Raw genomic sequence first — 25431 nt, forward strand, 5'->3', positions numbered from 1 at the left:
AGGCCAAAATCTGGGCACTAGGGGTGCACATGAAAGTTAGTAGTGGATAAAAGGGCTACTGTTTGGTGGTTGGAGGAATCTATGTTTTTGAGGTTTGGGTTCTCAGTGATTTTTTCCGATTTGACATTCCATACTTCTGTCTCTGAGTTTTTTAATATATGAGGTTTTATCTTTTACTAAGACCTTTTACTGCACTGACCATAAGCATTTTGCTATGGGCAGAAAGATTCTATTTGGGGTAGGAAGCATTTATTCAGATTGCTGACAAGTTAATATAAGCATTCAACTGAAGACATACGCGGGGGAGTAGCACCAGTGTATACTCTGTCTTTAGGAACCCTCTTTCATTGCTAAGACCCAGACTACTCGCTTTTCTCTTCATGCACCCTGGATACTTAAATAATTTTATTCTAAGAACTCTCCTCCCCTCCCTTCTTCTCCCCTCTTACCCCTCTTCCCCCTTCTTCCCTCTTATCCCTCTTCTCCCTCTTATTCCTCTTCCCCCTTCTCCCCTCTTACCCCTCTTCCCCCTTCTCCCCTCTTCCCCCTCTTCCCCCTTTCCCCTTTCCTCTTTTTCTTTCTCTTTCCCTCCCCACCACTCCTTTCCCTTTTCCCTTTTTGAGACAGGGTCTCACTATGTTGCCCAGGCTGGAGTACATGGAGTATAGTGGCACGGACTCTGCAGCTCACTGCAGCTTTGCCCTTCCTGGCTCAAGAGATCTGTCCAACTCAGCCTCCTGAGTAGGTGGGACTGCAGGTGTGCACTACCACACCTGGCTAATTTTTGTATTTGTTTTGTAGAGACAGGGTTTTTGCATGTTGCCCAGGTTGGTCTCGAACTCCTGAGCTCAAATGATCCACCTGCCGCAGCTTCCCAAAGGCTGGGACTACAGGTGTGCATCACCATGCCCAGCCAAGCTGATTGTTTTCTACTTTCATTTTGTCATTTGCTAGTAGTTAGCAAAAATAGTAAACGTGGAATGTTTAAGAATATTTATGGGAAATATTTTAAGTTGAGAACTTTGTTAATTTTTTTTTCTCAAAAAGTAGGAAAAGGCTGCCACTCTTCTGTCTTAATGATAGAATAGAGACGTTGGTTTTCTACAGGTGCATAGTTTTCACTGATTTTTATAATTATCAACTGTGCCATAGTCAGATCCATTAAATGAGAGGCTACCTGACTCAAAATATGTATTGTAAGGCCATTAAGGCATGAAGATGGAGAGAAAGCTGTACTTGCGGTAGATTTCATAACAGTTTCTCTTGCTTAAATTGTATAGGCTCAGAGAGCCATCAAAATTTCTAATTGGAGTTCCTCTCTTTCCTGAAGCCAACAAATGACTTTTTTGCTTTATTGTATTTTCTAGAACTTAAAATACAATATTAAATCAAAGTGATGAAAGTGGATGTTCTTGAATTGTTCCTGTTTTTACGTGAAAAGCATTTAGTTTCTCACCATTAAGTATGATGTTACATGTAATGTTTTGGTAGATGCTCTCTATCAGGTTGAGGAAGTTTTACTCTGTTTTTAGTTGGTTGAGAGTTTTTATCATGAATGGATGCTGAATTTATCAAATGCCTTTTCTGAGTCTATTGAGATGATCATATGAGTTTTAAAATACTGTGCATTAGTTATCTGTTGCTTCATAACAAATTATCCCATAACTTAACATCTTAAAACAACAAACATTTTTTAAAAAATCTTAGTTCCTATGGGTCTCCTGCAGATGCTCCTTAGCTGGCTCAGGGTCTCTTAGGAGATTCCAGTCAAGCAGGAAGCTGGAACTGTGGTTGGCCCTGAAACTTGACTCACAAGGTTGTTTGCAGGCCCTAGTGTTTCTGCACATGTGTCTCTCCACAGGGCTGCCTCATGGCATGGCAGTCGACTTTCCCCAGGTCTAGTGATCTAAGAGGGGAAACTCAAGGCAGAGAGACAGCACCAACATAGAAGAAACATTTTTCTTATAATGTTTTCTGAGAAGTGGTATCCTATGATTTTTGCTATATTATATTTATGGGATACAAGTCAACAAATGCAGCCCACACTCAAGAGCTGGGGATTACATAAAAGTGTGAATACTTAGAAGTGGGTGTTACTGGGAGCCATGTTAGAGACTACCTACCACTGTATGTTAAACTGGTGAATTACACATTTGTGAATGTTAAGCCAACCTTGCATTCGTGGGATTAGTGTGACATTGTCATGGTTTACTATCTTTTTTATATATTATTGCATTCAATTTGTTGAAGATGTACCAGTAATTTTTCGCATCTGTGTTCGTGAGAGAGATTGATCTATAATTTCCTTACAATGTTTTTGTGCGATTTTTGATCTTGGAATGACACTGGCCTTATAAAATGAATTGGGAAATACATCCTCCTCATCTGTATTTTGAAAGGGTTTCCGTACAATTGATGTTATTTCTTCCATTAATGTTTGGTTTAACTTCACCAGTGGTGCCATCTGGCCCTGGCGTTATCTTTGTGGTAATGTTTTTGACCACAGATTCAATTCCTGTCATAGACACAGGCCTATTCAGGTTATCTATTTTTTTTACTGAGTGATCTTTGATTAGTTTTTGTCTTTCAAAGAATTGGTTTCATCTAACTTGCAGAATTTATTGGCATAATGTTGTTTATAATATTTGTAGAAAATCTGTAGTGATGTCACCGCTCTCATTCCTGATAGTAATATTGGCAATGTATATTTTCTACTTTTTCTTCCCCCTGATCTGTATGGCTAAATGTTCAGCATTTAAAAAAAAAAAAAAAATCTCTGAAAACCAGCTTTTGGTTTTATTGATTTTTCTTTATTGTTTTCTGTTCTCTATTTTATTTATATCCACTTTCTTATTTATTATTTCAGTCTTATTTTGTTTTTTATTTGCTTTTTTTCTTTCCTTCTTTTTTTTTTTTTTTGTGTGTGTGTTTTTAGGTGGACGCTGAGGTCATTGCTTTGAGACCTTTCTTCTTTTCTCTAGTCATTTAGTATTACAAATTTTCCTACAGCTAAAGTACTACTTTAGGTGAATCTCACCATTTTCATGTTTTGTGTTACCATTTTTATTTAGTCCGAGATGCTTTCTAATTGCCTTTCTGTATTAATTTAGTCATGAACTATTTTCTGTCATTCTTATCTTTTACTTTCTCTCTCTGTTTTAGGTAATTTGATTTCAATGTGCCCTTACATCTTTTTTTTTCTTTCAAATTTTCTGTGTTTGCAGTTCATTGACTTCTCAGGACCATGTATTTATGATTTAATTGCCTTAGTGTCGTGGGTGGTTTCTTTTCTACTGCCTTCACATCCTTAAGAAGAGCACAAAAATCCTTAAAAATATCGCACACTCCAACATACTTGTAATAATTTTTTACTTTTTAATCATGACTAGAGGACTCTGCCTTGAGTCTTTTAAAAATATCTTCAGCTGTTTTCTCGTATGCTAAAAAGCATGATAATATTCTTCTCATTTGACTTAGTTAGAATTCAGCCTGTGCTTAGTAGTTGAGACATACTTTTAGGGTTGATGTTTAAAAATTAAAAACTTTTGTTTCAAAAACTTGAAATGGTTTATTTTAGTTACATACTTTTCTACTTTTCACACGAGTGTACAAAAAATTGCTAATCTTACCCATTCAATTCCACATGTCTGGAGATATCTGATGTTAATAGTTTGGTGTGTTTTCCTATATACTTTTCATTATGCTCATGCACTCACAGATATCTATATCTATGCATCTGTGTCTGTATTTATATCTGTATCTGTCTACTTCTATCCATATACATAGCTGCATTTATCCCCCACATACAATCATTCTTTACATATTAGCTCTGTGTATCTGTGGGTTCTGTATTCACATACTCAACCAACCACGGATCCAAAGTATGTGTTCAAAAACTTTATATTTTTACCTTAACAATGTGGGCTTTTCATAAATATCTTCTGTTTTTCTGCTTTTGATAGCACATAGGGATGTGGGAACTTTTTATAAGAAGAAAAACATTCTATAAACAATTTTATTTAGAATTATATTTTCTTTAGAGAGAACAATTAAATTAGCTGGCTTTACAGACAAGCCAGAGGCCATCAAATTATCTAATAAGGACAACAAAGTCTCCAGAGTATAGGGAGAATGGCAGGCTTAGAACATAAAGTAAAAAGCAAGGAGCAAAAGTCACAGAGACTAAAATAAAATGAGAGGGTAGGGCAGGCTAGGCAGGAAGAGAATGGGTAAAGAAGGAAGAAGAAGGGAAGGAAGTGGAGGTCTAGTGGAGTAATGTAAACCAAATTTTGAAATGAATGCTTTTCAGTGTTTTTCTTTTACCATGTTATTTCTTTTAATCCATTAGCTTTGAAATAAAGAAACTCCCCGCCGTTGTCCTCAGTTCTTTAATATCTCTAACCATTAGCTCCATTCATTCCAATTGGGAGATGAAATCAAGATGGGGACAGATTTTAAGTATACATATTCATGCCTAAAACTTTTAAACAACATAATGCGCTCTCCTTCTCTAGCCTAGGTTAGCTGCTTATACGATGACCCATCAGTTAGTGTGCATCTGATTTGCCTATTTTTTGTTTTTTAAATTAAGACCAGTTACCCAACCTCTTAATGATTCAGAAATAAACCACTTCCAGTCAGATGGTAAAACATGTGACAGAGTTCAAGAATCATCTTAGGGTACTACTAGCAGCCTGGGCCTTAAGTTTCTCATTTTAGAGGTAGATTTTTTAGTGTAAGCTCTAAGTGAGTATAAACAGAATGATTGTGAGGAATTTTTTGTACTGTAATTTATGCTGATGCAGCTTTTAGAATGTGGGCTTTTTGGGTATTTCCTGAAACTGAAATTGGCATGCTTTCTAGAGTAATATATTGCCATGTTTAGTGATATTAAAGTTGCAGTGAAGAGTTCTGAATTTAATTTCTTCTTTTCTCAGATATGTGTCACAAAGATGTCTACACGGAACTGCCAGGGAATGGACTCAGTGATCAAACCCCTGGACACAATTCCTGAGGATAAAAAAGTCAGAGTTCAGAGGACACAGAGCACTTTTGACCCATTTGAGAAACCAGCTAATCAAGTAAAGAGGGTGCATTCTGAGAACAATGCTTGCATTAACTTTAAGACCTCCTCCACTGGCAAAGAGTCACCTAAAGTTAGGCGGCACTCCAGCCCCAGCTCGGTAAGTGCAATCTTTCTGTTTATCACTGGGTAAACAGAAGGAATAGCCCTCTTACAATAATAGCATGCTGTGCTGGAAGACAGCATGAAACTTTATCAGTGCCTTATTATGCATTCTCTCCCAGGGTGGTTGAATGTTTTGGAAGAGAGAGAGCAAACTATATATGGACTCCTTATTTATAAGCACTGAGCAAGCAAATGAATGAAATGATTCAACTTATTTTTGGAAAAATCATTTTTCCCCCTTAATTGTTTCTAGTTAGAGGAATTTATAATTAAATGTCTTTTGTATTTCAAACCCTTGGAGAGGTTATTGAACTTTACTGTGTAGGCAGTAAGGATAGTTTTGAAATTAGCAAATTCACAAAGAATTTCATTGCAGAATAAATGTCAAAATTTGTTCACTTGTGTTAATCCAATCTTTTTGTGGGGGTAGTCCACCAGTCTTGCTCATGTGACTTCCCTAAAATGACAAATTGAAGTTCTTTTCCGGGACAAAGCCCTGTACTGAATGGAAAATGCTGGAGTAGAAATCTGTGTAGGGTAGATTCAATAGGACCAAAGGAAAGAGAATGTCCAGAAAGAAGTGTTAGAGGGGAACAGACTTTAGATATAACTAGTGATTTACAAGTTAGAAAGGAACACACCAAGAGAGAATGTTCTCTGTTATGTTTCTATTCTCAAATACATTTTTTCCTATTTTTTTGGCTTAAATTAATATACATTATTTACAGTTGTATGATAATATAAATTTTGGTCATAGAGAAACCACAAGTGTGCTATGAGTAAATTTCCTTCCTTACACAACTTTTTGATTTTCTTAGTTGTCATTGTCTGCTTTTCCTTTGTTCAAATTAGCATAATTTTAAACACAATTTGAGGCCTGCAACTATTTGCCAAAACTGTAAAATGCCTCCAAAACAAATCAGATAATCTATCAGTTTTTCTCCCCCACTGAGATTGTCCTGGCAGTTCTTTATAGTCGTAATTTAATATAGATTGGTTAATCTCTAATCCTATAGTCATAAGGCTTCCTCTTCTGAGAATTTTTTCCTCCTTTTTTAATGTTAGATACCCATTCTCTGGGTTACATGTCTTACTTGTTCTTGGTTTATTTCATTGTTTTAAAGTATATCCTCCAGTAGCTTCTTGAGAAAGGGTGATGGGGGATTTGCCATATGACTATGTTTTTATCTGTCATTGATTACTTCGTTAATAATCTGGTCAAGTATATGATTCTAGTTTAGAAAATAATTTTTTCTTAGACTTTTGAATACCTTATTTTATTGTTTTCTAGGTGCCTAGATTGCACTGACATCCCTAGACTATTCTGATTTCCCAATTCATTCTTTATCTGCTTTTTTCTTTGTGGAACTTTCTAGGACTTTCTTTTTATCCCTGGTGTCATCCTTTTTCTTGGTGTTCAATGGGTGTTTTCAGTTTTCAAGTTAATTTCTTTCAGTTTCAACAAGTTTTCTTATATGTTTAATTTTTTTAATCTTCCCTCTTTTTTAAAAGAACGTTTTATTAGATGGATGTTGGCATTATTGGATTGATCTTCTAGTTACCTTACCTTTTCCCTGTTATTTTAAATCTTTTTTTCCTACCTTCTTGGTTTTTTTAACTTTAATTTTTAACCCTTTAATTACATTTTTAATTATACTAACATTTATTTCCACAAACTCTTTCTTATTCTTTGAATGCTCTTTTAAAAATTATCCTGTTTTATTTCAACGAATAACATATCACTTCATATGTTTCTGAGGATACAAAATGTAGCTTGGGAAATTTTCTTTCCTTTTATATATTCTCTGAATTGTTTCTGGATTTCCTTTGAGTTTCTTGTTTCTGTTTATTTGTTTTGGTCTCTGCCTTACCTGTTGAGATTTTTGGTGGGTCTATGTCATGCCTCTTGGAGAGAAACTGTTGGCTCTCAGTTTATGTTATGAGTAATGTACTCAGAAGCTGATTGGAAGCTTTGTGCCTGGGTGGCTGGTCAGTTGGTGGCCTTCAGCATAGGAACTATTGGTGAAAACCTAGTCGTCTTATTTAAGTACTCTCAAATGTTACTATCTCTTGATCTTGTTTTCGTTACTGGGTGTTTCTCCCAAAATGGACTTTCCTAATTTATTTTTTTTAGGACATATAAACCTAGCTGTCACTATTCTGAGATGATCAAGAAGGGACTGAGGACCTTTCAGTTCTCTATGCAGACTTTCTCATGATTTTTTTTTTCATTCAGTATGATTCTTCAATCTGATATCCACTCTGCCTGGTATCCAAGCCCCAGCTGAATTCTCTGATTCAACCTCTTCAGGGAATACAACTCTGGCGGGACTAGGAAGGGATAGAGGGCTGGCCGAGGGAGACTAGGGGCAAAGACCTCCAGCTTAAATTCACTCCAACTAATCATATCATTTGTAGCCCCAATTTGAACTTCAGCTCCAGTTTGTGAGTATTTTGGGGACTCTGAAGTATGAATTGACTTATTTCTTACTGGCTTAAGCCTTGGATCATGTAGGTATCAAGGTTTTTTGTTTGTTTGTTTGTTTGTTTTCACTCATCCTAGGCAATGTGACCTCTCAACTATTTGTGTCCTGTCTTTACATTTTTATTTCTGTCTTGTCTCTAGTGTTTTCTATACTAATTTTGATTGCCCTTATGGGTTTTAATTTTCCTATTGTTTTAGTATGGATTTGTAAGGGGGAGAGATAAATACATGTGTTCAAGTCATCAAGCTTTCTGGAAATTTTCACTGTTTCTCTATTGTATTTTTAAATTTCTTTAGATCCTCTTGGGCTTACCCTTTCCTGGTTCACCCTGGGATAACTTTTTAAAATATATATTAGGGCATTTATATTACTTTGTGTGGTAACTGCATTGCTTTCTTTTTATTTTAGGAATTTTTGCTTCAATTCAATGTGCCCTGGAAAAGTGTCTTTTACCTTATCAAACTGGAAATGGCTTCGTTTTCTCTTTTAGCAGGATACTATAATATCCTATGTTTTTCCTGAGTCCTTTCTATTTGCTACCCTTTTAAAACATTTTTTTTCTTTTTTTTAAATTATACTTTGAGTTCTGGGGTGCATGTGCAGAATGTGTAGGTTTGTTACATAGGTATACATGTGCCATGGTGGACTGCTGCACCCATCAACCTGTCATCTACATTAGGTATTTCTCCTAATGCCATCCCTCCTCTAGTCCCCTACATCCGGACAGGCCCTGGTGTGTGATGTTCCCCTCCCCGTGTCCATGTGTTCTCATTGTTCAACTCCCACTTATGAGTGAGAACATGTCGTGTTTGGTTTTCTGTTCTTCTGTTAGTTTGCTGAGAATGATGGTTTCCAGCTTCATCCATGTCCTTGCAAAGGACATGAACTCGTCCTTTTTTGTGGCTGCATGGTATTCCATGGTGTATATGTGCCACATTTTCTTAATTCAGTCTATCATTGATGGGCATTTGGGTTGGTTCCAAATCTTTGCTATTGTGAACAGTGCCACAGTAAACATATGTGTGCATGTGTCTTTATAGCAGAATGATTTACAATCCTTTGGGTGTATACCCAGTAATGGGATTGCTGGGTCAAATGGTGTTTCTAGTTCTAGATCCTTGAGGAATCGCCACACTGTCTTCCACAATGGTTGAACTAATTTACACCCCCACCAACAGTGTAAAAGTGTACCTATTTCTCCACAGCCTTTCCAGCATCTGTTGTTTCTTGATGTTTTAATGATCGCCATTCTAACTGGCATGAGATGGTATCTCATTGTGGTTTTGATTTGCATTTATCTAATGACCAGTGATGATGAGCTTTTTTTCATATGTTTGTTGGCTACATAATGTCGTCTTTTGAGAATTGTCTGTTCATATCCTTTGCCTATTTTTGATGTTTGTTTTTTTTCTCTTGTAAATTTGTTTAAGTTCTTCATAGATTCTGGATATTAGCCCTTTGTCAGATGGATAGATTATAAAAATTTTCTCCCATTCTGGAGGTTGCCTGTTCGCTCTGATGATAATTTCTTTTGCTGTGCAGAAGCTCTTTAGTTTAATTAGATCCCATTTGTCAATTTTGGCTTTTGTTGCCGTTGCTTTTGGTGTTTTAGTCATGAAGTGTTTGCCCATGCTTATATCCTGAATGGTATTGCCTAGGTTTTCCTCTAGGGTTTTTATGGTTTTAGGTCTTATGTTTAAGTCTATAAGCCATCTTGAGTTAACTTTGTATAAGGTGTAAGGAAAGGATCCAGTTTCAGCTTTCTGCATATGGCTAGCCAGTTTTCCCAACACCACTTATTAAATAGGGAAACCTTTTCCCTTTTCTTGTTTTTGTCAGGTTTGTCAGAGATCAGATGGTTGTAGATGTGTGGTGTTATTTCTCAGGTCTCTGTTCTGTTCATTGGTCTATATATCTGTTTTGGTATCAGTACCATGCTGTTTTGGTTACTGTAGCCTTGTAGTATAGTCTGAAGTCAGGTAGTGTGATGCCTCCAGCTCTGTTCTTTCTGCTTAGGATTGTCTTGGCTATGCAGGCTCCATATGAACTTTAAAGTAGTTTTTTCCAGTTCTGTGAAGAAAGTCAGTGGTAGCTTGATGGGGATAGCATTGAATCTATAAATTACTTTAGGCAGTATGGCCATTTTCACAATATTGATTCTTCGTATCCATGACCATGGAATGTTTTTCCATTTGTTTGTCCTCTTACTTCGTTCAGCAGTGGTTTGTAGTTCTCCTTGAAGAGGTCCTTCATATCCCTTGTAAGTTGTATTCCTAGGTATTTTATTCTCTTAGTAGCAATTGTGAATGGGAATTCACTCATGATTTGGCTCTCTGTTTGTCTGTTACTGGTGTATAGGAATGCTTGTGATTTTTGCACATTGATTTTGTATCCTGAGACTTTGCTGAAGTTGCATATCAGCGTAAGGAGATTTTGGGTGGAGATGATGGTGTTTTCTAAATATACAATCATATCATCTGCAAACAGAGACAATTTGACTTCCTCTTTTCCTAATTGAATATCCCTTATTTCTTTGTCTTGCCTGATTGCCCTGAACTTCCAATTACTATTTTGAATAGGAGTGGTGAGAGAGGGCATCCTTGTCTTATGCTGGTTTTCAAAGGGAATGCTTCCAGTTTTTGCTTATTCAGTATGATATTGGTTGTGGGTTTGTCATAAATAGCTCTTATTATTTTCAGATACGTCCCATCAATACCTAGTTTCTTGAGACTTTTTAGCATGAAAGGCTGTTGAATTTTGTCGAAGGTCTTTTCTGCATCTTTTGAGATAATCATGTGGTTTTTGTCCTTGGTTCTGTTTATGTGATGGATTACATTTATTGATTTCCAGAAGTTGAACTAGCCTTGCATTCCAGGGATGAAGCCGACTTGATTGTGGTGGATAAGCTTTTTGATGTGCTGCTGGATTTGGTTTGCCAGTATTTTATTGAGGATTTTTGAATCAATGTTCATCAGGGATATTGGCCTGAAATTTTCTTTTTTTGTTGTGTCTCTGCCAGGTTTTGGTATCAGGATGATGCTGGCCTCATAAAATGAATTAGGGAGGACTCTCCCTTTTTCTATTGTTTGGAATTGTTTCAGAAGGAATGGTACCAGCTCCCCTTTGTACCTCTGGTAGAATTTGGCTGTGAATCCTTCTGGTCCTGGACTTTTTTTGGTTGGTAGGCTATTAATTATTGCTTCAATTTCAGAACTTATTGATCTATTCAGGGATTCGACTTCTTCCTAGTTTAGTTTTAGGAGAGTGTATGTGTCCAGGAATTTGTCCATTTCTTCTAGATTCTTTAGTTTATTTGTGTAGAGGTATTTATAGTATTCTCTAATGGTAGTTTGTATTTCTGTGGGATTGGTGGTGACATCCCCTTAATAATTTCTTATTGCATCTATTTGATTCTTCTCTCTTTTCTTCTTTATTAATCTGACTAGTGGCCTATCTATTTTGTTGATCTTTCAAAAAACCAGCTCCTGGATTCATTGATGTTTTGAAGAGTTTTTCCTGTCTCTATCTCCTTCAGTTCTGCTCTCATCTTAGTTATTTCTTGTCTTCTGCTAGATTTTGAATTTGTTTGCTCTTGCTTCTCTAGTGCTTTTAATCGTGATGTTAGGGTGTCAATTTTAGATCTTTCCTGCTTTCTCTTGTGGGCATTTAGTGCTATAAATTTCCCTCTACACACTGCTTTAAATGTGTCCCAGAGATTCTGGTATGTTGTGTCTTTGTTTTCATTGGTTTCAAAGAACATCTTTATTTCTGCCTTAATTTCCTTATTTACCCAGTAGTCTTTGAGGAGCAGGTTGTTCCATTTCCATGTACTTATGTGGTTTTGAGTGAGTGTCTTAATCCTGCGTTCTAATTTGATTTCACTGTGGTCTGAGAGACTGTTATGATTTCCATTCTTTTGTGTTTGCTGAGGAGTGTTTTACTTCCAGTTATGTGTAAGTGTGATGTGGTGCTGAGAAGAATGTATACTCTGTTGATTTGAGGTGGAGAGAGTTCTGTAGATGTCTATTAGTTCTGGTTGGTCCAGAGCTGAGTTCAAGTCCTTGATATTTTTGTTAATTTTCTGTCTAATTGATCTGTCTAATATTGACAGTGGGGTGTTAAAGTTTCCAACTATTATTGTTTGGGAGTCTAAGTCTTTGTAGGTCTCTAAGAACTTGCTTTATGAGTCAATGTGCTCCTGTATTGGGTGCATATATGTTTAGGATAGTTAACTCTTCTTGTTGCATTGATCCCTTTACCATTAGTGGTGTCCTTCTTTGTCTCTTTTTATCTTTGCTGGTTTAAAGTCTGTTTTATTGATTGCAACCCTTGCTTTTCTTGCTTTCTGTTTGGTTGGTAAATATTCTTCCATCCCTTTATTTTGAGTGTATGTGTGTCTTTGCATGTGAGATGGATCTCCTTAATACAGCACACCGATGGGTCTTGACTCTTTATCCAGTTTGCCAGTCTGTGTCTTTTAATTGGGACATTTGGCCTGTTTATATTTAAGGTTAATATTGTTAGGTGTGAATTCCGTCCTGTCATTATGATGCTAGCTGGTTATTTTGCCCGTTAGTTGATGCAGTTTCTTCATAGTGTTGATGGTCTTTACAATTTGGTATGTTTTTGCAGTGGCTGGTCCTGCTTGTTCCTTTCCATGTTTAGTGCTTCCTTCAGGAGCTCTTGTAAGGCAGGCCTGGTGGCGACAGTGTCTCTCAGCATTTGCTTGTCTGTAAAGAATTTTATTTCTCCTTCCCTTATGAAGCTTAGTTTGGCTGGATATGAAATTCTGTGTAAAATACTTTCCTTTAAGAATGTTGAATATTGGTGTCCCCTCTCTTCTGGCTTGTAGGGTTTCTGCTGAGAGATCTGCTGTTAGTCTGATGGGCTTCCCTTTGTGGGTAACTCAACCCTTCTCTCTGGCTGCCCTTACATTTTTTCGTTCATTTCAACCTTGGTGAATCTAATGATTATGTGTCTTGGGGTTGCTCTTCTTGAGGAGTATCTTTGTGGTGTTCTCTGTATTTCCTGAATTTGAATGTTGTCCTGCCTTGCTAGGTTGGGGAAGATCTCCTGGATGATATCCTGAAGAGTGTTTTCCAACTTGGTTCCATTCTCCCCGTCACTTTCAGGTACAACAATCAAATGTAGATTTTTGTCTTTTCTCATAGTCCCGTATTTCTTGGAGGCTTTGTTTGTTTCTTTTCACTCTTTTTTCTCCAGTCTTATCTTCTTGCTTTTTTTCATTGAGTTGATCTTTAATGTCTGATATCCTTTCTTCCCTTGATTGATTGAACTATTGATAATTGTGTATGCTTCACGAAGTTCTCGTGCGGTGTTTTTCAGCTCCATCAGGTCATTTATATTCTTCTCTAAACTGGTTATTCTAGTTAGCAATTCGTCTAACCTTTTTTCGAGGTTTTTAGCTTCATTGCATTGGGTTAGAACATGCTCCTTTAGCTCAGAGAAGTTTGTTATTACCCACTTTCTGAAGCCTACTTCTGTCAGTTCGTCAGACTCATTCTCCATCTGGTTTTGTTCCCTTGCTGGCGAGGAGTTGTGATCCTTTGGAGGAGAAGAGGTGTTCTGGTTTTTGTAATTTTAAGCTTTTTTTGTGCTGGTTTCTCCCCATCTTCGTGGATTTATCTACTGTTGGTCTTTATGTTGGTGACCTTTGGGTGGGGTATCTGAGTGGACATCCTTTTTGTTGATGTTGATGCTATTCCTTTCTCTTTGTTAGTTTTCCTTCTAGCAGTCAGATGCCTCTGCTTCAGGTCTGATGGAGTTTGCTGGAGGTCCAATCTAGACCCTGTTTGCTGGGTATCACCAGCTGAGGCTGCACAACAGCAAAGATTGCTGCCTGTTCCTTCCTCTGGAAGCTTCATCTCAGAAGGGCACCCACCAGATGCCAGCCACAGTTATCCTGTATGAGTGTCTGTTGGCCCCCACTGAAAGGTGTCTCCTAGTTAGGATTACATGGGGTTCAGGGACCCACTTGAGGAGGCAGTCTGTCCCTTATCAGAGCTTGAACACCATGCTGGGAGATCCACTGCTCTCTTTAGAGCTGTCAGGCAGGGATGTTTAAGTCTGCTGAAGCTGTGCCCACTGCCACACCGTTCCTTGGTTGCTCTGTCCCAGGGAGATGGGGGTTTTATCTCTAAGTCCCTGACTTGGGGCAGCTGTCTTTCTTTCAGAGATGCCCTGCCCAGAGAGGAGGAATCTAGAGGAGTCTGGCCACAGTGGCCTTCAGCCTGGGCTTACTGAACTGCAGTGGGCTCTGCCCATTTCAACCTTCCCGGCAGCTTTGTTGACACTGTGAGGGTAAAACCACCTACTCAAGCCTCAGCAAAGGTGATGCCCCTCCCCCCACCTAGCTTAAGCTTCCCAGGTCGACTTTAGACTGCTAAGCTGGCAACGAGAATTTCAAGCCAGTGGATCTTAGCTTGCTGGGCACCATGGAGGTGAGACCTGCTCAGCCAGACCACTTGGATCCCTGGCTTCAGCCCCCTTTCCAAGGGAGTGAATGGTTCTGTCTCCCTGGGATTCCAGGTGCCACTGGGGTATGAAAAATAAACTGCTGCAGCTAGCTCGGTGTCTGCCCAAATGGCTGCCCAGTTTTGTTTTGTGCTTGAAACCCAGGGCCCTGGTGGCCTAGGCACTGGAGGGAATCTCCTGGTCTTTCGGTTGTGAACACCATGGTAGAATAACAGTATCTGGGCCAGAGTGCACCGTCCTCCTGGTACAATCTCTCATGGCTTCCCTTGGCTGGGGGAGGGAAATCCCTCGACCCATTGCGCTTCCTGGGTGAGGGATTTCCTACCCGGGTTTGGCTAGCCCTCTGTGGGCTGCACCACCTGTCCAACCAGTCCCAGTGAGATGAACCGGGTACCTAAGTTGGAAATGCCGAAATCACTTGCCTTCTGTGTCATTCTCTCTGGGAGCTGCAGATGGGAGCTGTTCCTATTTGGCCATCTTGCCAGCAAATCCTGTCTGCTGCCTATTTGTTCTCTGCCCTGTTGTGATAAGAAGGGGCACTTTATTATGTTTTTTTGTTTGTTTGTTTGTTTTGGTGGAAAGGTTAATTTCCACTGGATTCTGAATTGGGCAGAAAATGGAGACAGTAACACTTTCTGCATAACGCCATTTTCCATCCCCTGCAGCAGTGTAAAGGATTGATCGGTTAATACCCATGGGAAGCATGGGAAAGCAAGGGAGCCTTATAGACACGGGTGTTACTTTTTTACAGTGCTTAGAGGATGTAACAATGGCTGATAAGCATCAAAGGAAGACCCTCTTTCCTTAAGGGTCACCATGATTTATGTCATACTTTTATCATTTTTTAAAAAAAATATTCGTTATCTTTTATAAGCTCCAAGAGTAGAGCTGAAAAGGAAGGAGAACATGATAAAAGTATGGCATTGCAGCTACTGTTTTAATGAGGAAAGCATTGCTTTTTGGAAATACTGTGTTAGAAACTATTTTAAAATACCGTGCCTTCCCAACTGTATACATCTATATGCTCTTCACATACAGGCCATTATATATTAGAAGCCTTGACGGAAATCAAGGAACCAAGAATGCCTTGACCTCAGTGGCCATCATGCTAATGTAACTGGCTGATTGTTCTTTTTTCTTCAGATAGTGGCACTTTAAAATTCACGCAAAATGTAAAGAATGTGATTTTATTTATAGTGGTATATTTTAAGAGGGTGTTTGACAGGGTTTTTAAATTTGTTTCAGACATATATTCAGTGCCCACTTTTCCTAGGACTAGTCCCTGTGTAGTGTTTAATACTGTCATTGATATGACAAACCTTCCCTCCCCTATTCCTGCCACCTCCCCTAACCCAGCTGTGCTCCTCAGTAGCTGCAATTCTTGGGAGTACTACGGGAGATTTCCTGTCTTGCTGGACCAATTTAGAAGGGATTTCATTGAGTTGTGCTGTCATAAGCTGATCTTAAAGAGGGTATATTTTCAGAAACTCATATTTAGGTTAAGGTCCTCTCTATATTCCACAAATTGCTCCAAATTTACCTCTTTTCATCACCATAAAAATCTATATCCCATGATAGGCAGGCCTAATCTGGGAGATGTGGGAGGAGGGTGCAAACCTGCAAATGAGAGTTTCATTTCAGTTTTTAGATACTTGTTCTTGGGGTGTGGTGGATGTCTCATCTTGGCATTACTTCCTCTTCTGGGGAGTGGAAAATTCCCAGATTAGAACCAAGCCCCATTGACAGGTTGTTACCATGTGTGATGTTTGGATCCATACCTCTGTGCAGCACCTAGATCTATTTTATAACCAAGTTACCTATCAATGATGCATTACCTTAGTGTGGCTGTAATAGGGCTGTCAATGCTGGGTGATAAAGCTTGTTCTGGAGATCAAAGGCAAAATAAAAATTAGCCCAATCAGGTTTGACTTTAAATCCTTATTTAATGGGGCCACGTGGTTCTGATTGAATCCTTCCTCTTTCACCCTCATATCCACTCTCACAGTTACAGTGTAATGTACTGGAGAAGTGATTCTCTATTATGGTTTTCCTCAATTCAAGGGGTACTCAGCAATCTTAAGCAAGGAGTTATGTGTGAGGGTTAAAATCAATTTTCAGTGAAGTCAGTATGAAGCTATGGACATTCTTACTGGATATCATGGTATCATTACAGTGAACACTGAAGTATACTCATGAAGTTTATAAAAATGCAGTTCAGACACCCATGCTTGCTTTTGCGAGTGGGGTTTCAATAGAAGACAGACCGAAGCATGTTTAATATTTCCTCCGTGTGGGTGAGAGTTAGGACTCTGTGGGAATATTCCACCAGTATAATAGTAACAAAGAAAATCATTTTCAATTCTGATCATCTTGGTTTGAATTCCAGTTCTGCCAGTAACTATAAGATTTTAGATGAGTTACTTTATTTTTTCAGTCTGTAAATTATTCATGTTCAAATGGGGATAGAACCAACCTTATGGTGGTATTATAGAGATTAAGTTTATGTAATGCATGTAAAATGATTAGCTTAAGGCCTGGTACGTAATCACTTGATATTAGCTAGTTGTTGTTGTTATTATTATTATACAGACAATGAACTAGAGCTGTCAAGGGTTAAGAACACCTTTATGGCAGAGTGGCAAACATTGTTCAGCTGGAACATTGTGTACACGTTTCATTATCCATGTCAGTGTTCCCCTCCGCTGGCCCAGATAATTGACGGTTCTCTATACTTTTATTCGTTTTTTTTTAAAAAAGTATTGACATCATCTCATTAAATTTCACATCTCTATGCAGTTAGTGTCTGTTAGAAATTGCTGATTAGCCTTGTATTTCCACGTGTCTAAAGTGGTATCTCAAGGCTATACTCTAAGTAGGGAAGTCATAAGCAGAGAAGAGTTGTCCCATAAAGCTGTTTCTCATCCGTCCACACATCTGACATCAAAAAGCCAAAGATAATGTTTAAGGTTGACTACACCTTGGTTTGATCCAGCATCTTTATTTAAATGTGATGATTTAATAAAGTTGCAAGGAAAAAAAGACAAAGGCCTCAACTTTAATTATAAAAATCTCTCCTTCTGAATTATTCTTTTTTTATTCATTTGATAGGAAGAATTTTATCATTGACCTCTTTAAAGATTTGGCATTTGGATTCCTTATTTATATATATAGTAATTATAGACCAGACCATTTCTGCATACTTAATATAGGAGACTCACTTTATAAGACTCTAACTGTCAAAGTGGAGACTGTCTCTTGGATGCATCCTATTCCATAGGCCTATTCTTTTGTAGACTAGGAAAAGTTTTAGATAGGAATTACATGCCTTTGATTCTTCCTATGGAGTCAGCATGATTGATTTGTAAGTTACAGAGTATTTCCACAATGTCTATCTATCAGTTTCACAGGGCAAATAATGTTGGTTGTTTTACCACAAAATATGGGAAAATATTAATTTTCTGCCATTGTAGTGTTAACAGAATATAGAATACAACCACAGCAGTTAATGCATCCAAATCCAGTTAATTAGATAGACTACTTTGTACCACTAGCATCTTCCTTTACTAAATCTTTCTTGTGAATGAATGATTTTCATTAAAAAAATTTTGTTTTCTAATTTCTTCAGTACAGTTTTTTCAAGTAGTAAGTTTAATATGGTCTGTCTTAAAAACAATTACATTAACTCTTTTATACAAAGCTATCTATGTAGGGTGAATATATCATTTCTTGAAAATTATTTGTGCCTTTCCAGAAAGAGAAAATTTTGGCTTCCTATTCTCTTGCCAAGTGGTGACTGTGTCTTATACTTACTTTAAGTAGTCATTAGCAGTTTATCTCCTAATAAGAATAAAAAGGTAATTTTCCGCTGCTACATTTTTAACTTAGATTGGATTCATTCTTAAAGGAGCACAAAAGCAAACACACAGACCTCTCATTCTGATTTTAAATAATTTAGAGTGGAACTGTGAACACAATATTTTCCCCATTGAAGATCATTTTATACTGAAGTTTAATATAGGTTTTTAAATTTCTATTTAAAACTTAGGCTCAGGAGGGTGATGGTAAAGTGTGACATTCACAAGCTGTTTCCTGGTGATGAAAAATGCATGAGAACATAACCCACACAGGACTAGTCAGGCGACTTTGAATGTAATTTTCCATTAAATTTTACTTGATTTAACTCAACACATGGTTTGTATCTTACAAATTTCTTGAAGAAAATAATAGGTGGTCCTAAGGGAATATAATGCTTAAAGAGCTCATCATTGTAATCATAGTTTAAATTACATGGAACCGAGTTAAATTCCTAAAAAATATCTTATACCCTCCCCCCCTTCTTCTCCTCCCTCCATTCCTTTCTATATTATTTTTTGAAATATCTTTGTCCTTCATATATCTATATACACACACATATATATATTTATATTTTATGCTATCTGCATAAATATATATATGGTGGGGGGCAGAGAGAGAGAGAGAGAGTGTGTGTGTGTGTTATGGACTGCATGCTGTTCCCTTAAAATTCCTATGTTGATGTCCCAGCCCCCAGTACCTGAAAATGTAACTGTATTTGAAGGTAAGGTTTTAAAAGAGGTGACTAAATTAAATTTTGGTCATTGGGTGTGACCCTAATATAATATGACTGGTGTCGTTGCAAGAAGTGTAGAGACACCAGGGATCCCGTTAGCCAGAGGGAAGGCCATGTGAGGACACATGAGAAGGTGGCCATCTGCAAGCCAAGGAGAGAGGACTCAGGAGAAACAAACCCTGCCAAAACCTTGATCTTGGACTTCTAGCTTCCAAAACTGTGAAAAAATAAATTTTTGTTGTTGAAGCCACCAAGTATGTGGTGTTTTGTTATGACACCTCTAGCAATCCATACATATGTATAAAATAAACCCTTGTTATTTGATTAGGATTTTTTCTTTAAACACTGTTAATTTGTGTTGCTAGTTTTGTTTTGTCGTACTGAGTGCTAGCAAAATTTGTGCTGCTAGTTTTGTTTTCGCATACTGAATGCTAAAAGGGAGCAGATTACTTAGATGGCTTTACTTTAAGGAAAAATATTTAATTGAAATTCAGTGTATGGTCTTGGGCAAATCGGTGTTTCTGGGAAGTTTTCATTTTTATATATTTGTATTAGAGTAAATGATGCCTACAGTGTTATGTAGCTCTAGGAGCTCTGATTTTGTGAAGGCAGGAATTCTATTTTTGATCTATATTTCATTATAAAATTAGTAATCATGGAGCTTGAGGAGGAATTGACCCCATATTGAATGCTTGGTCAGGAAATGGGTTACTGTTGTGTCCAGCAGTGCAGATTGAGTACTTGACCCTGGAAGCTTTCTTGCAGCACTTACTAATTTTCCAGCAGTTCTCTCAGCATTTGCCACAGTCATTCTTCCATTGAAGGTGCCACTGTCTAGAGATAGGCTGGATTAATAGTTGGGACTCTCAAAGATGAATTTGTTTCTTCTCTTTTTATTGGCATTAATGATGAGTAACAGTAGTTGCCTGATAATACCTCCTCAGTCTACACAGCTTTAGGTAACCTGGTGCTATATACACCTGGATAAATCTGACTTTAGATTTTGCAAAAATCTGTTTAGTTCCACACATAAATTAAGTTCTTTTTCATTACACAGAATGAGGAAACAACCTCATGGAAGTTTATGTGTAGTGGGTTGACTTCAACCATTGAGCCTTTACTCTATTTACAGGTGAATTGGATAGTAGAAAATTTTAATATGTGCTGTTTTCTACAATCTCTGTGGCTTTAATTTTAAGCCCCTAACGTTTGGACATATTTAGAGATATATTTGTTATTGTAAGGATTAACATAATAGGTTCCTATTTTATGGAAGAGATTAGCATCTAAAGCACAAATACTCGTTAATAACCGCCAAATAGTGGAAGTTGGATGGTTTCCTGTCTTGTTCTTGCATTTAAAAGTAATGGATCAAATATTTCACCATTTAATGTGAGGTTTGTTACAGGTTTCTATAAAAATAATATTGAATTTGGAACCTTTCCTTTGTTACTAGATTACATAATTTTATGATTTTATTTCAGATACACAGTATACTGAATTTTAAAAATTATTTTTCAGCATTTTTCTTTTATGTAGGGAAATATATTAGTAAATTTTTTGAGGTTGAATCATTTTTGAATTAATGAGATAAATCTCATTTGGCCATGGTATATTATTCTTGTAGCACATTTGCAGAAATTAATTTTTAAAAATTTTCTTAGAATTTTTGCTCCTATGTTTGTGATACTTGGCCTTTTGTTTAATTAGTTAGTTAATTTTGGTAATAGGGTTTTGCTGGTTAGAAGCATTTTATATTTTTATGCTATCTGCTTCATACAACTTAGTGTATCTGTTTCTTAAATTTTAGTAGAAGTTGCCCTTAGAAGATTATATTTTTAAGATTAACTCTTTAAATTTATTCTGTTTATTGTGTCTTAGTTTTTGTATTTTGCTGAGGTCAATTTGGGTAATTAATTTTTTCTAGAAAGTATGTACTAAATTTTGAATATTTTGGAATAAAGCTGTTCATAGTATTCCAGGTTAATTAACGACAACAAAAACATTCGTTCTTAAACTGAGTTATGTTCTCTTTGTATTTACAGTGTTTATTTAGTTCTCTTTTTAATGAGACTTTCCAGATAATTATCTGTTTTAATGGTCATTACAAATAGCATTTGGTTTTATTAATCATGTTTACAATACTTTTGTCTTATATTTTACAAATATCTTTCATTGTCTTTATTAATCTCATCCTACTGTGTTCTTTGTTGCTTCTTTTCTAGCTGCCATTAAAAGTCTAAATCATACTGCTTTATTGTTTTCTATTATATGCATATATTTAAATTTTCTTTTATGTGTTGATTTGGCTACATGCCATAGGTCTTAAATGGTCATGCTCTCATTGTCATATATTTATGAATTTTAAGTTTTTTTTTTTTAAACCCATGTTGTTAAACTATTCAGCTTTAATTTTTTTATTTCAACAAGATAACATTTGTTGTATATATTTAAGATACATAGATTGAGCATCCTCTATCTGAAATGCTTGGTACAGAGGTATTTGGGCTTTAAGATTTTTTTGGATTCTGGAATATACATGAGATATCTTAGGAAGGGGACCCCAAGTCTAAACATGAAATTCACTCATGTTTCATATGTAGCTTATATGCATAGTCTGAATGTAATTTTATACAATATTTTAAATAATTTTGTGCACCTGTCACATGAGGTCAGGTGTGGAATTTTCCACTTGTGGCATCATGCTGGTGTTCAAAAAGTTTCAGATTTTTGGAACATTTTGGTTTTAAGGTTTTTGGATTAGGGATTCTAATCTATATAGTGTGGTGTTATGGGATACATATAGATAGTAAAATGATTACTGTAGTGAAGCAAATTAACATATCTATCATCTCATATAGTTACCCATTTTTTTTGTTGTGGCAAGAACAGCTAAAATCTACTCATTTAGCAGGAATCCCAAATACAGTATGGTTTTGTTAATTATAGTCTTAATTTCTAATTTAATTGCATTGTGTTCAGAAAAAGCAACTTGAAATGTTTTTGCAGTTTTCAATATTGAGATCATCTTTGTGACTGAATCTATGATCATTTTTTGGTGAATTTTAAATGTGTGCTTGAAAGAATATAAATATATGAATATGTATATTAATTAAGCCATTGTTTCTAATATTTGAGCCCCATAGATCCCTTAATTATTAGTTACTTGCTTGCTCTGTCAATGTGTATGCTTGTCTTTCATTATCACCAACAGTTTCTCACTTTATTGCTACCAACAATTGTTTGATACATTTCAAAACTATGTTATTTGGCCTTTACTAGTTTACTAGTTTATTAGACTTCTTGGTGGATTTTTAACATTCATTTTTTATGGGAGATACTAATTTAATCTATTTATTGTTTTGTAAATTCTGTCTTGTCTGCTATCAATACTACTATTGGTATTATTTTAAAAAATGCTTATTGAGCTATATTTTTCCCTTACTCCTTTATTTTCAGATTTACTCTCGTTAAATCTCTTCTTAATAGCATATTGCTATATTTTCTTTGTTTTTTTAATCGGAGAGCTTTTCCTTTAATAGGGGAAGTTGATTCATTTATGTTTATTGTAATCATTGATATGTTTGGACTTTATTCTTATTTTATAAAATTTATTCTTATTTTATAAAATTCTTGTTTTATAAAACTTTGCATGCTTTCTTACTGAATATGCCTCCTCCTCTAACCTCTCACTCCTTACCCTCTTTCTCTTTCATTGCATTTTTTTTCCCATTCCTCCCTCCCCAATTTGTTTGGGATTTGTACACCTTATTTATATCAATTTACTGATTCCCTTTTAAAGGTTAAGAAACATTCTAAAAGGTATGCATTTGGAGTTTCAATCTGTATCTGCAATATATTCTGATTTATTCAAGAAAGCTCAGTGTGGTTTTATTTCTTCTTTCCTACTCTTCCTTGCCTTGTCCCCCCATCACTCCAGCTACATCTTACATTGAGATAATTTTATATCTAGATTTTTTTCTGTGGGTAGTAAAATTGTTGTGTTTCCATATTTCACTTGAGGGACTGTCTTGAGTATAGTATTAATTATGCAAAATTATTTTTCCTTTTAATTTTGAAAATATTGCTTAACTGTCTTTTTGCAGCTATTACAATCTGTGACAATATGTTTGCTGAATAAATTTTCTATTTAGATGCAACCTCTCCCTGAAGTTTTCTGGGAGAATTCTGTTCAGCCATTGAGCTTATTACTTTTTTAGCCTCTAGGGTTCAAGCAATTCTCCTGCCTCAGCCTCCTCAGTAGCTGGGACTACAGATGTGCACCACCACGCCCAGCTAATTTTTGTATTTTTAGTAGAGATGGGGTTTCACCATGTTGGGCAGGATGGTCTCGATCTCCTGACCTCGTGATCCGCCTTCCTCTGCCTCCCAAAATGCTGGGATTACAGGTGTGAGTCACCGCGCCTGGCCTATTTAAAGTTATCCTTACCTTTGCAACGTCAACCTGCCTTCCAAGGTTTTAGCTTATCTGCCCACTGAATTTTATCCTTCTCTTTTAGGATGTTGATTTTCCTAAAATGATTTGTGATTTTTGGTTGTATATTCATATTTGTACTTGAGAATCACTGTCAGCTTATTTTATTTTCTGTAAATTGTCTCTGCTGATTGTGTGAAAGGGATTACAGCTTGGGGGATGGGGAGACATTGCTTTTTCTCTTGTAGGGTATTGGCTACTTGAGTTCTTGCTCTGCTCAGATACCACACTCTAAGCCGTCTCCTGCGCAGATGCCTCTGCAGCTTGCTTGGGAGGACACTGCAGTCTCAACTGTTTATGTGTTGGTTGGTCTCATGTTCACTTAGAGTTCCTGCTTCTTTTCTTTAATAGTCTTCTACATGGTCAGGCTTTCCCCTGAAGTTTTGATTCTGATTACCTTCTTTCAGAATTCTTCAGAATTTCTGATTAGATATTGGCACTCTGTTTTCTGTTTCTAATTCTGATTTATTATTTTTGAAAAATAACTTTTCCGTCATGATGGGGTATTTTGGGTGGGAAGGAAGTAAGAAATGTATATTCAACTGGCCGCATAAAATCCTAATAAATAGTAGGAGTCAGAATCGTTGCCCACATGTGTGTTTTTTGGTAAGTGGTACAGGAGTATACTCAAAAGTAGTGTTCAAGCCCAACTTCAAGAATACAAGTTCTAAACTTCTGAAGTTGGTTATTTATGAAGTACTACAAATATTAGCCACCTTTTATGAATTATGTATATGTATGTATATATTTATATTGGAATAAATCTCTTTAATAAGATATTTTTCATTCCTTGTGTAATTATCATTTTCTAATATGCTTTGGTATTACCCTTTTATTTAATAGCAACAGTATAATAATAGATCATTTCTTATTGAAATAAAAGGTGAATGCTTCTCCACCACGGAGGACAACACTCCCCTTTTCTTGCTCCATAGTTATTTAAAGTTGAGGTGGGAGTTGAGCACAATAAGAGTGATGAGGTCACTCCCTCTTAGCATGTTTTTTGGTCCTGTTGGGATGTGACCTGTCTTAAGGAAGAGTTATTTGGTGGCAGCTATGCCTTAAGGATTGATTTATGTGTATGTAAGAGAGTTCCATTTGTATTAGTGATAGCTGAGTGATAACATCTTCTGATTATCTGTTTGAATTATCACTAAAAGGTATCAGAGGAGTACCTTTATATGGCTGAATATTATACCATCATGATTTACAACGGGATACACTAAATATTTTTGGCTTTGTCAGCCATGTGATCCATATTGGAACTACAGCTCTGTTGTAGTTTGAAAACCATGAAAAAACATACAAGTGAATGACCACGACTGTGTTTCAGTAAAACTTTATGAACACTAAAATTTAATTTTCATATTATTTTCACATATCATGAAATTTTATTCTTATTTTGCTTTGTTTCCTTCAACCATTAAAAAAGTAAAAACTATTCTAAACTTATGGGATATACAAAAACAGGTAGTGGGCTGGATTTGACCCATGGGCCACAGTTTACCAGCTCATAATTTAGAAGATTTAGAAGATTGTATAATAACATGTAAAGTATTCACAATTTATTGAATAAAAAAGGGAGGGTCAGGTTAAAAAACAGTAGATGTAGTGCAGTTTCATTTATGTAAGAAAGCAGTCATCAGCTTACAGATAGCACTGGAAGAGCAGATATCAAAATATTAACAGTGGTTCCCTGGTTAGATTATGGGAATAATTTCATTCTTCATTGTGTTTATTTGCATTTTTTGAGTTTTGTACCCTGTTTATTATGTTGTTTTGAAAAATAAATATATATGCCAGAAAAAACAGTTATTTAAAAAGTGACAGAGAATCTGTACATTCTCAGCAAAATCATGGTATTTGTTGTTAATTAATTTGATATAATCTGTTTTGCTTACCCTGTGCTTCATTTTTAGCCAACAAGTCCCAAATTTGGAAAAGCTGACTCATATGAAAAGCTGGAAAAACTAGGGGAAGGATCTTATGCTACAGTATACAAAGGGAAAAGCAAGTAAGTTCATTATTTTTGGAATATTTCACATGTGCAGTGTATCACGCCTCTTATTACTAAATAGCATTTTATTTAATTCTTATTTAATATACAATAGATTTTCCTCCCTTAGGGTATCTTTTTTCTTTTGGCAAGTGTGTAAAACTCATTGAAATTGGTGTGCCC

General features: G+C 36.4%; 1 protein-coding gene across 8 annotated transcripts in view; it reads left to right on the forward strand.

Annotated features, from left to right (window-relative positions):
* Window positions 1–25431, forward strand: part of CDK14 (cyclin dependent kinase 14) — a 798330-nt gene that overhangs the window by 316298 nt on the left and 456601 nt on the right. For all 8 annotated transcript variants that reach the window (XM_050782870.1, XM_050782869.1, XM_050782873.1 and 5 more), the window contains 2 exons: window positions 4938–5183; window positions 25172–25266. In XM_050782870.1, the coding sequence (XP_050638827.1) occupies window positions 4938–5183; window positions 25172–25266 (341 nt within the window). The remainder of the gene's footprint in view (window positions 1–4937; window positions 5184–25171; window positions 25267–25431) is intronic.

The sequence above is a fragment of the Macaca thibetana genome, chromosome 3 (genome assembly GCF_024542745.1).
Source record: "Macaca thibetana thibetana isolate TM-01 chromosome 3, ASM2454274v1, whole genome shotgun sequence".
In the NCBI taxonomy this organism is placed as follows: Eukaryota; Metazoa; Chordata; class Mammalia; order Primates; family Cercopithecidae; genus Macaca; species Macaca thibetana.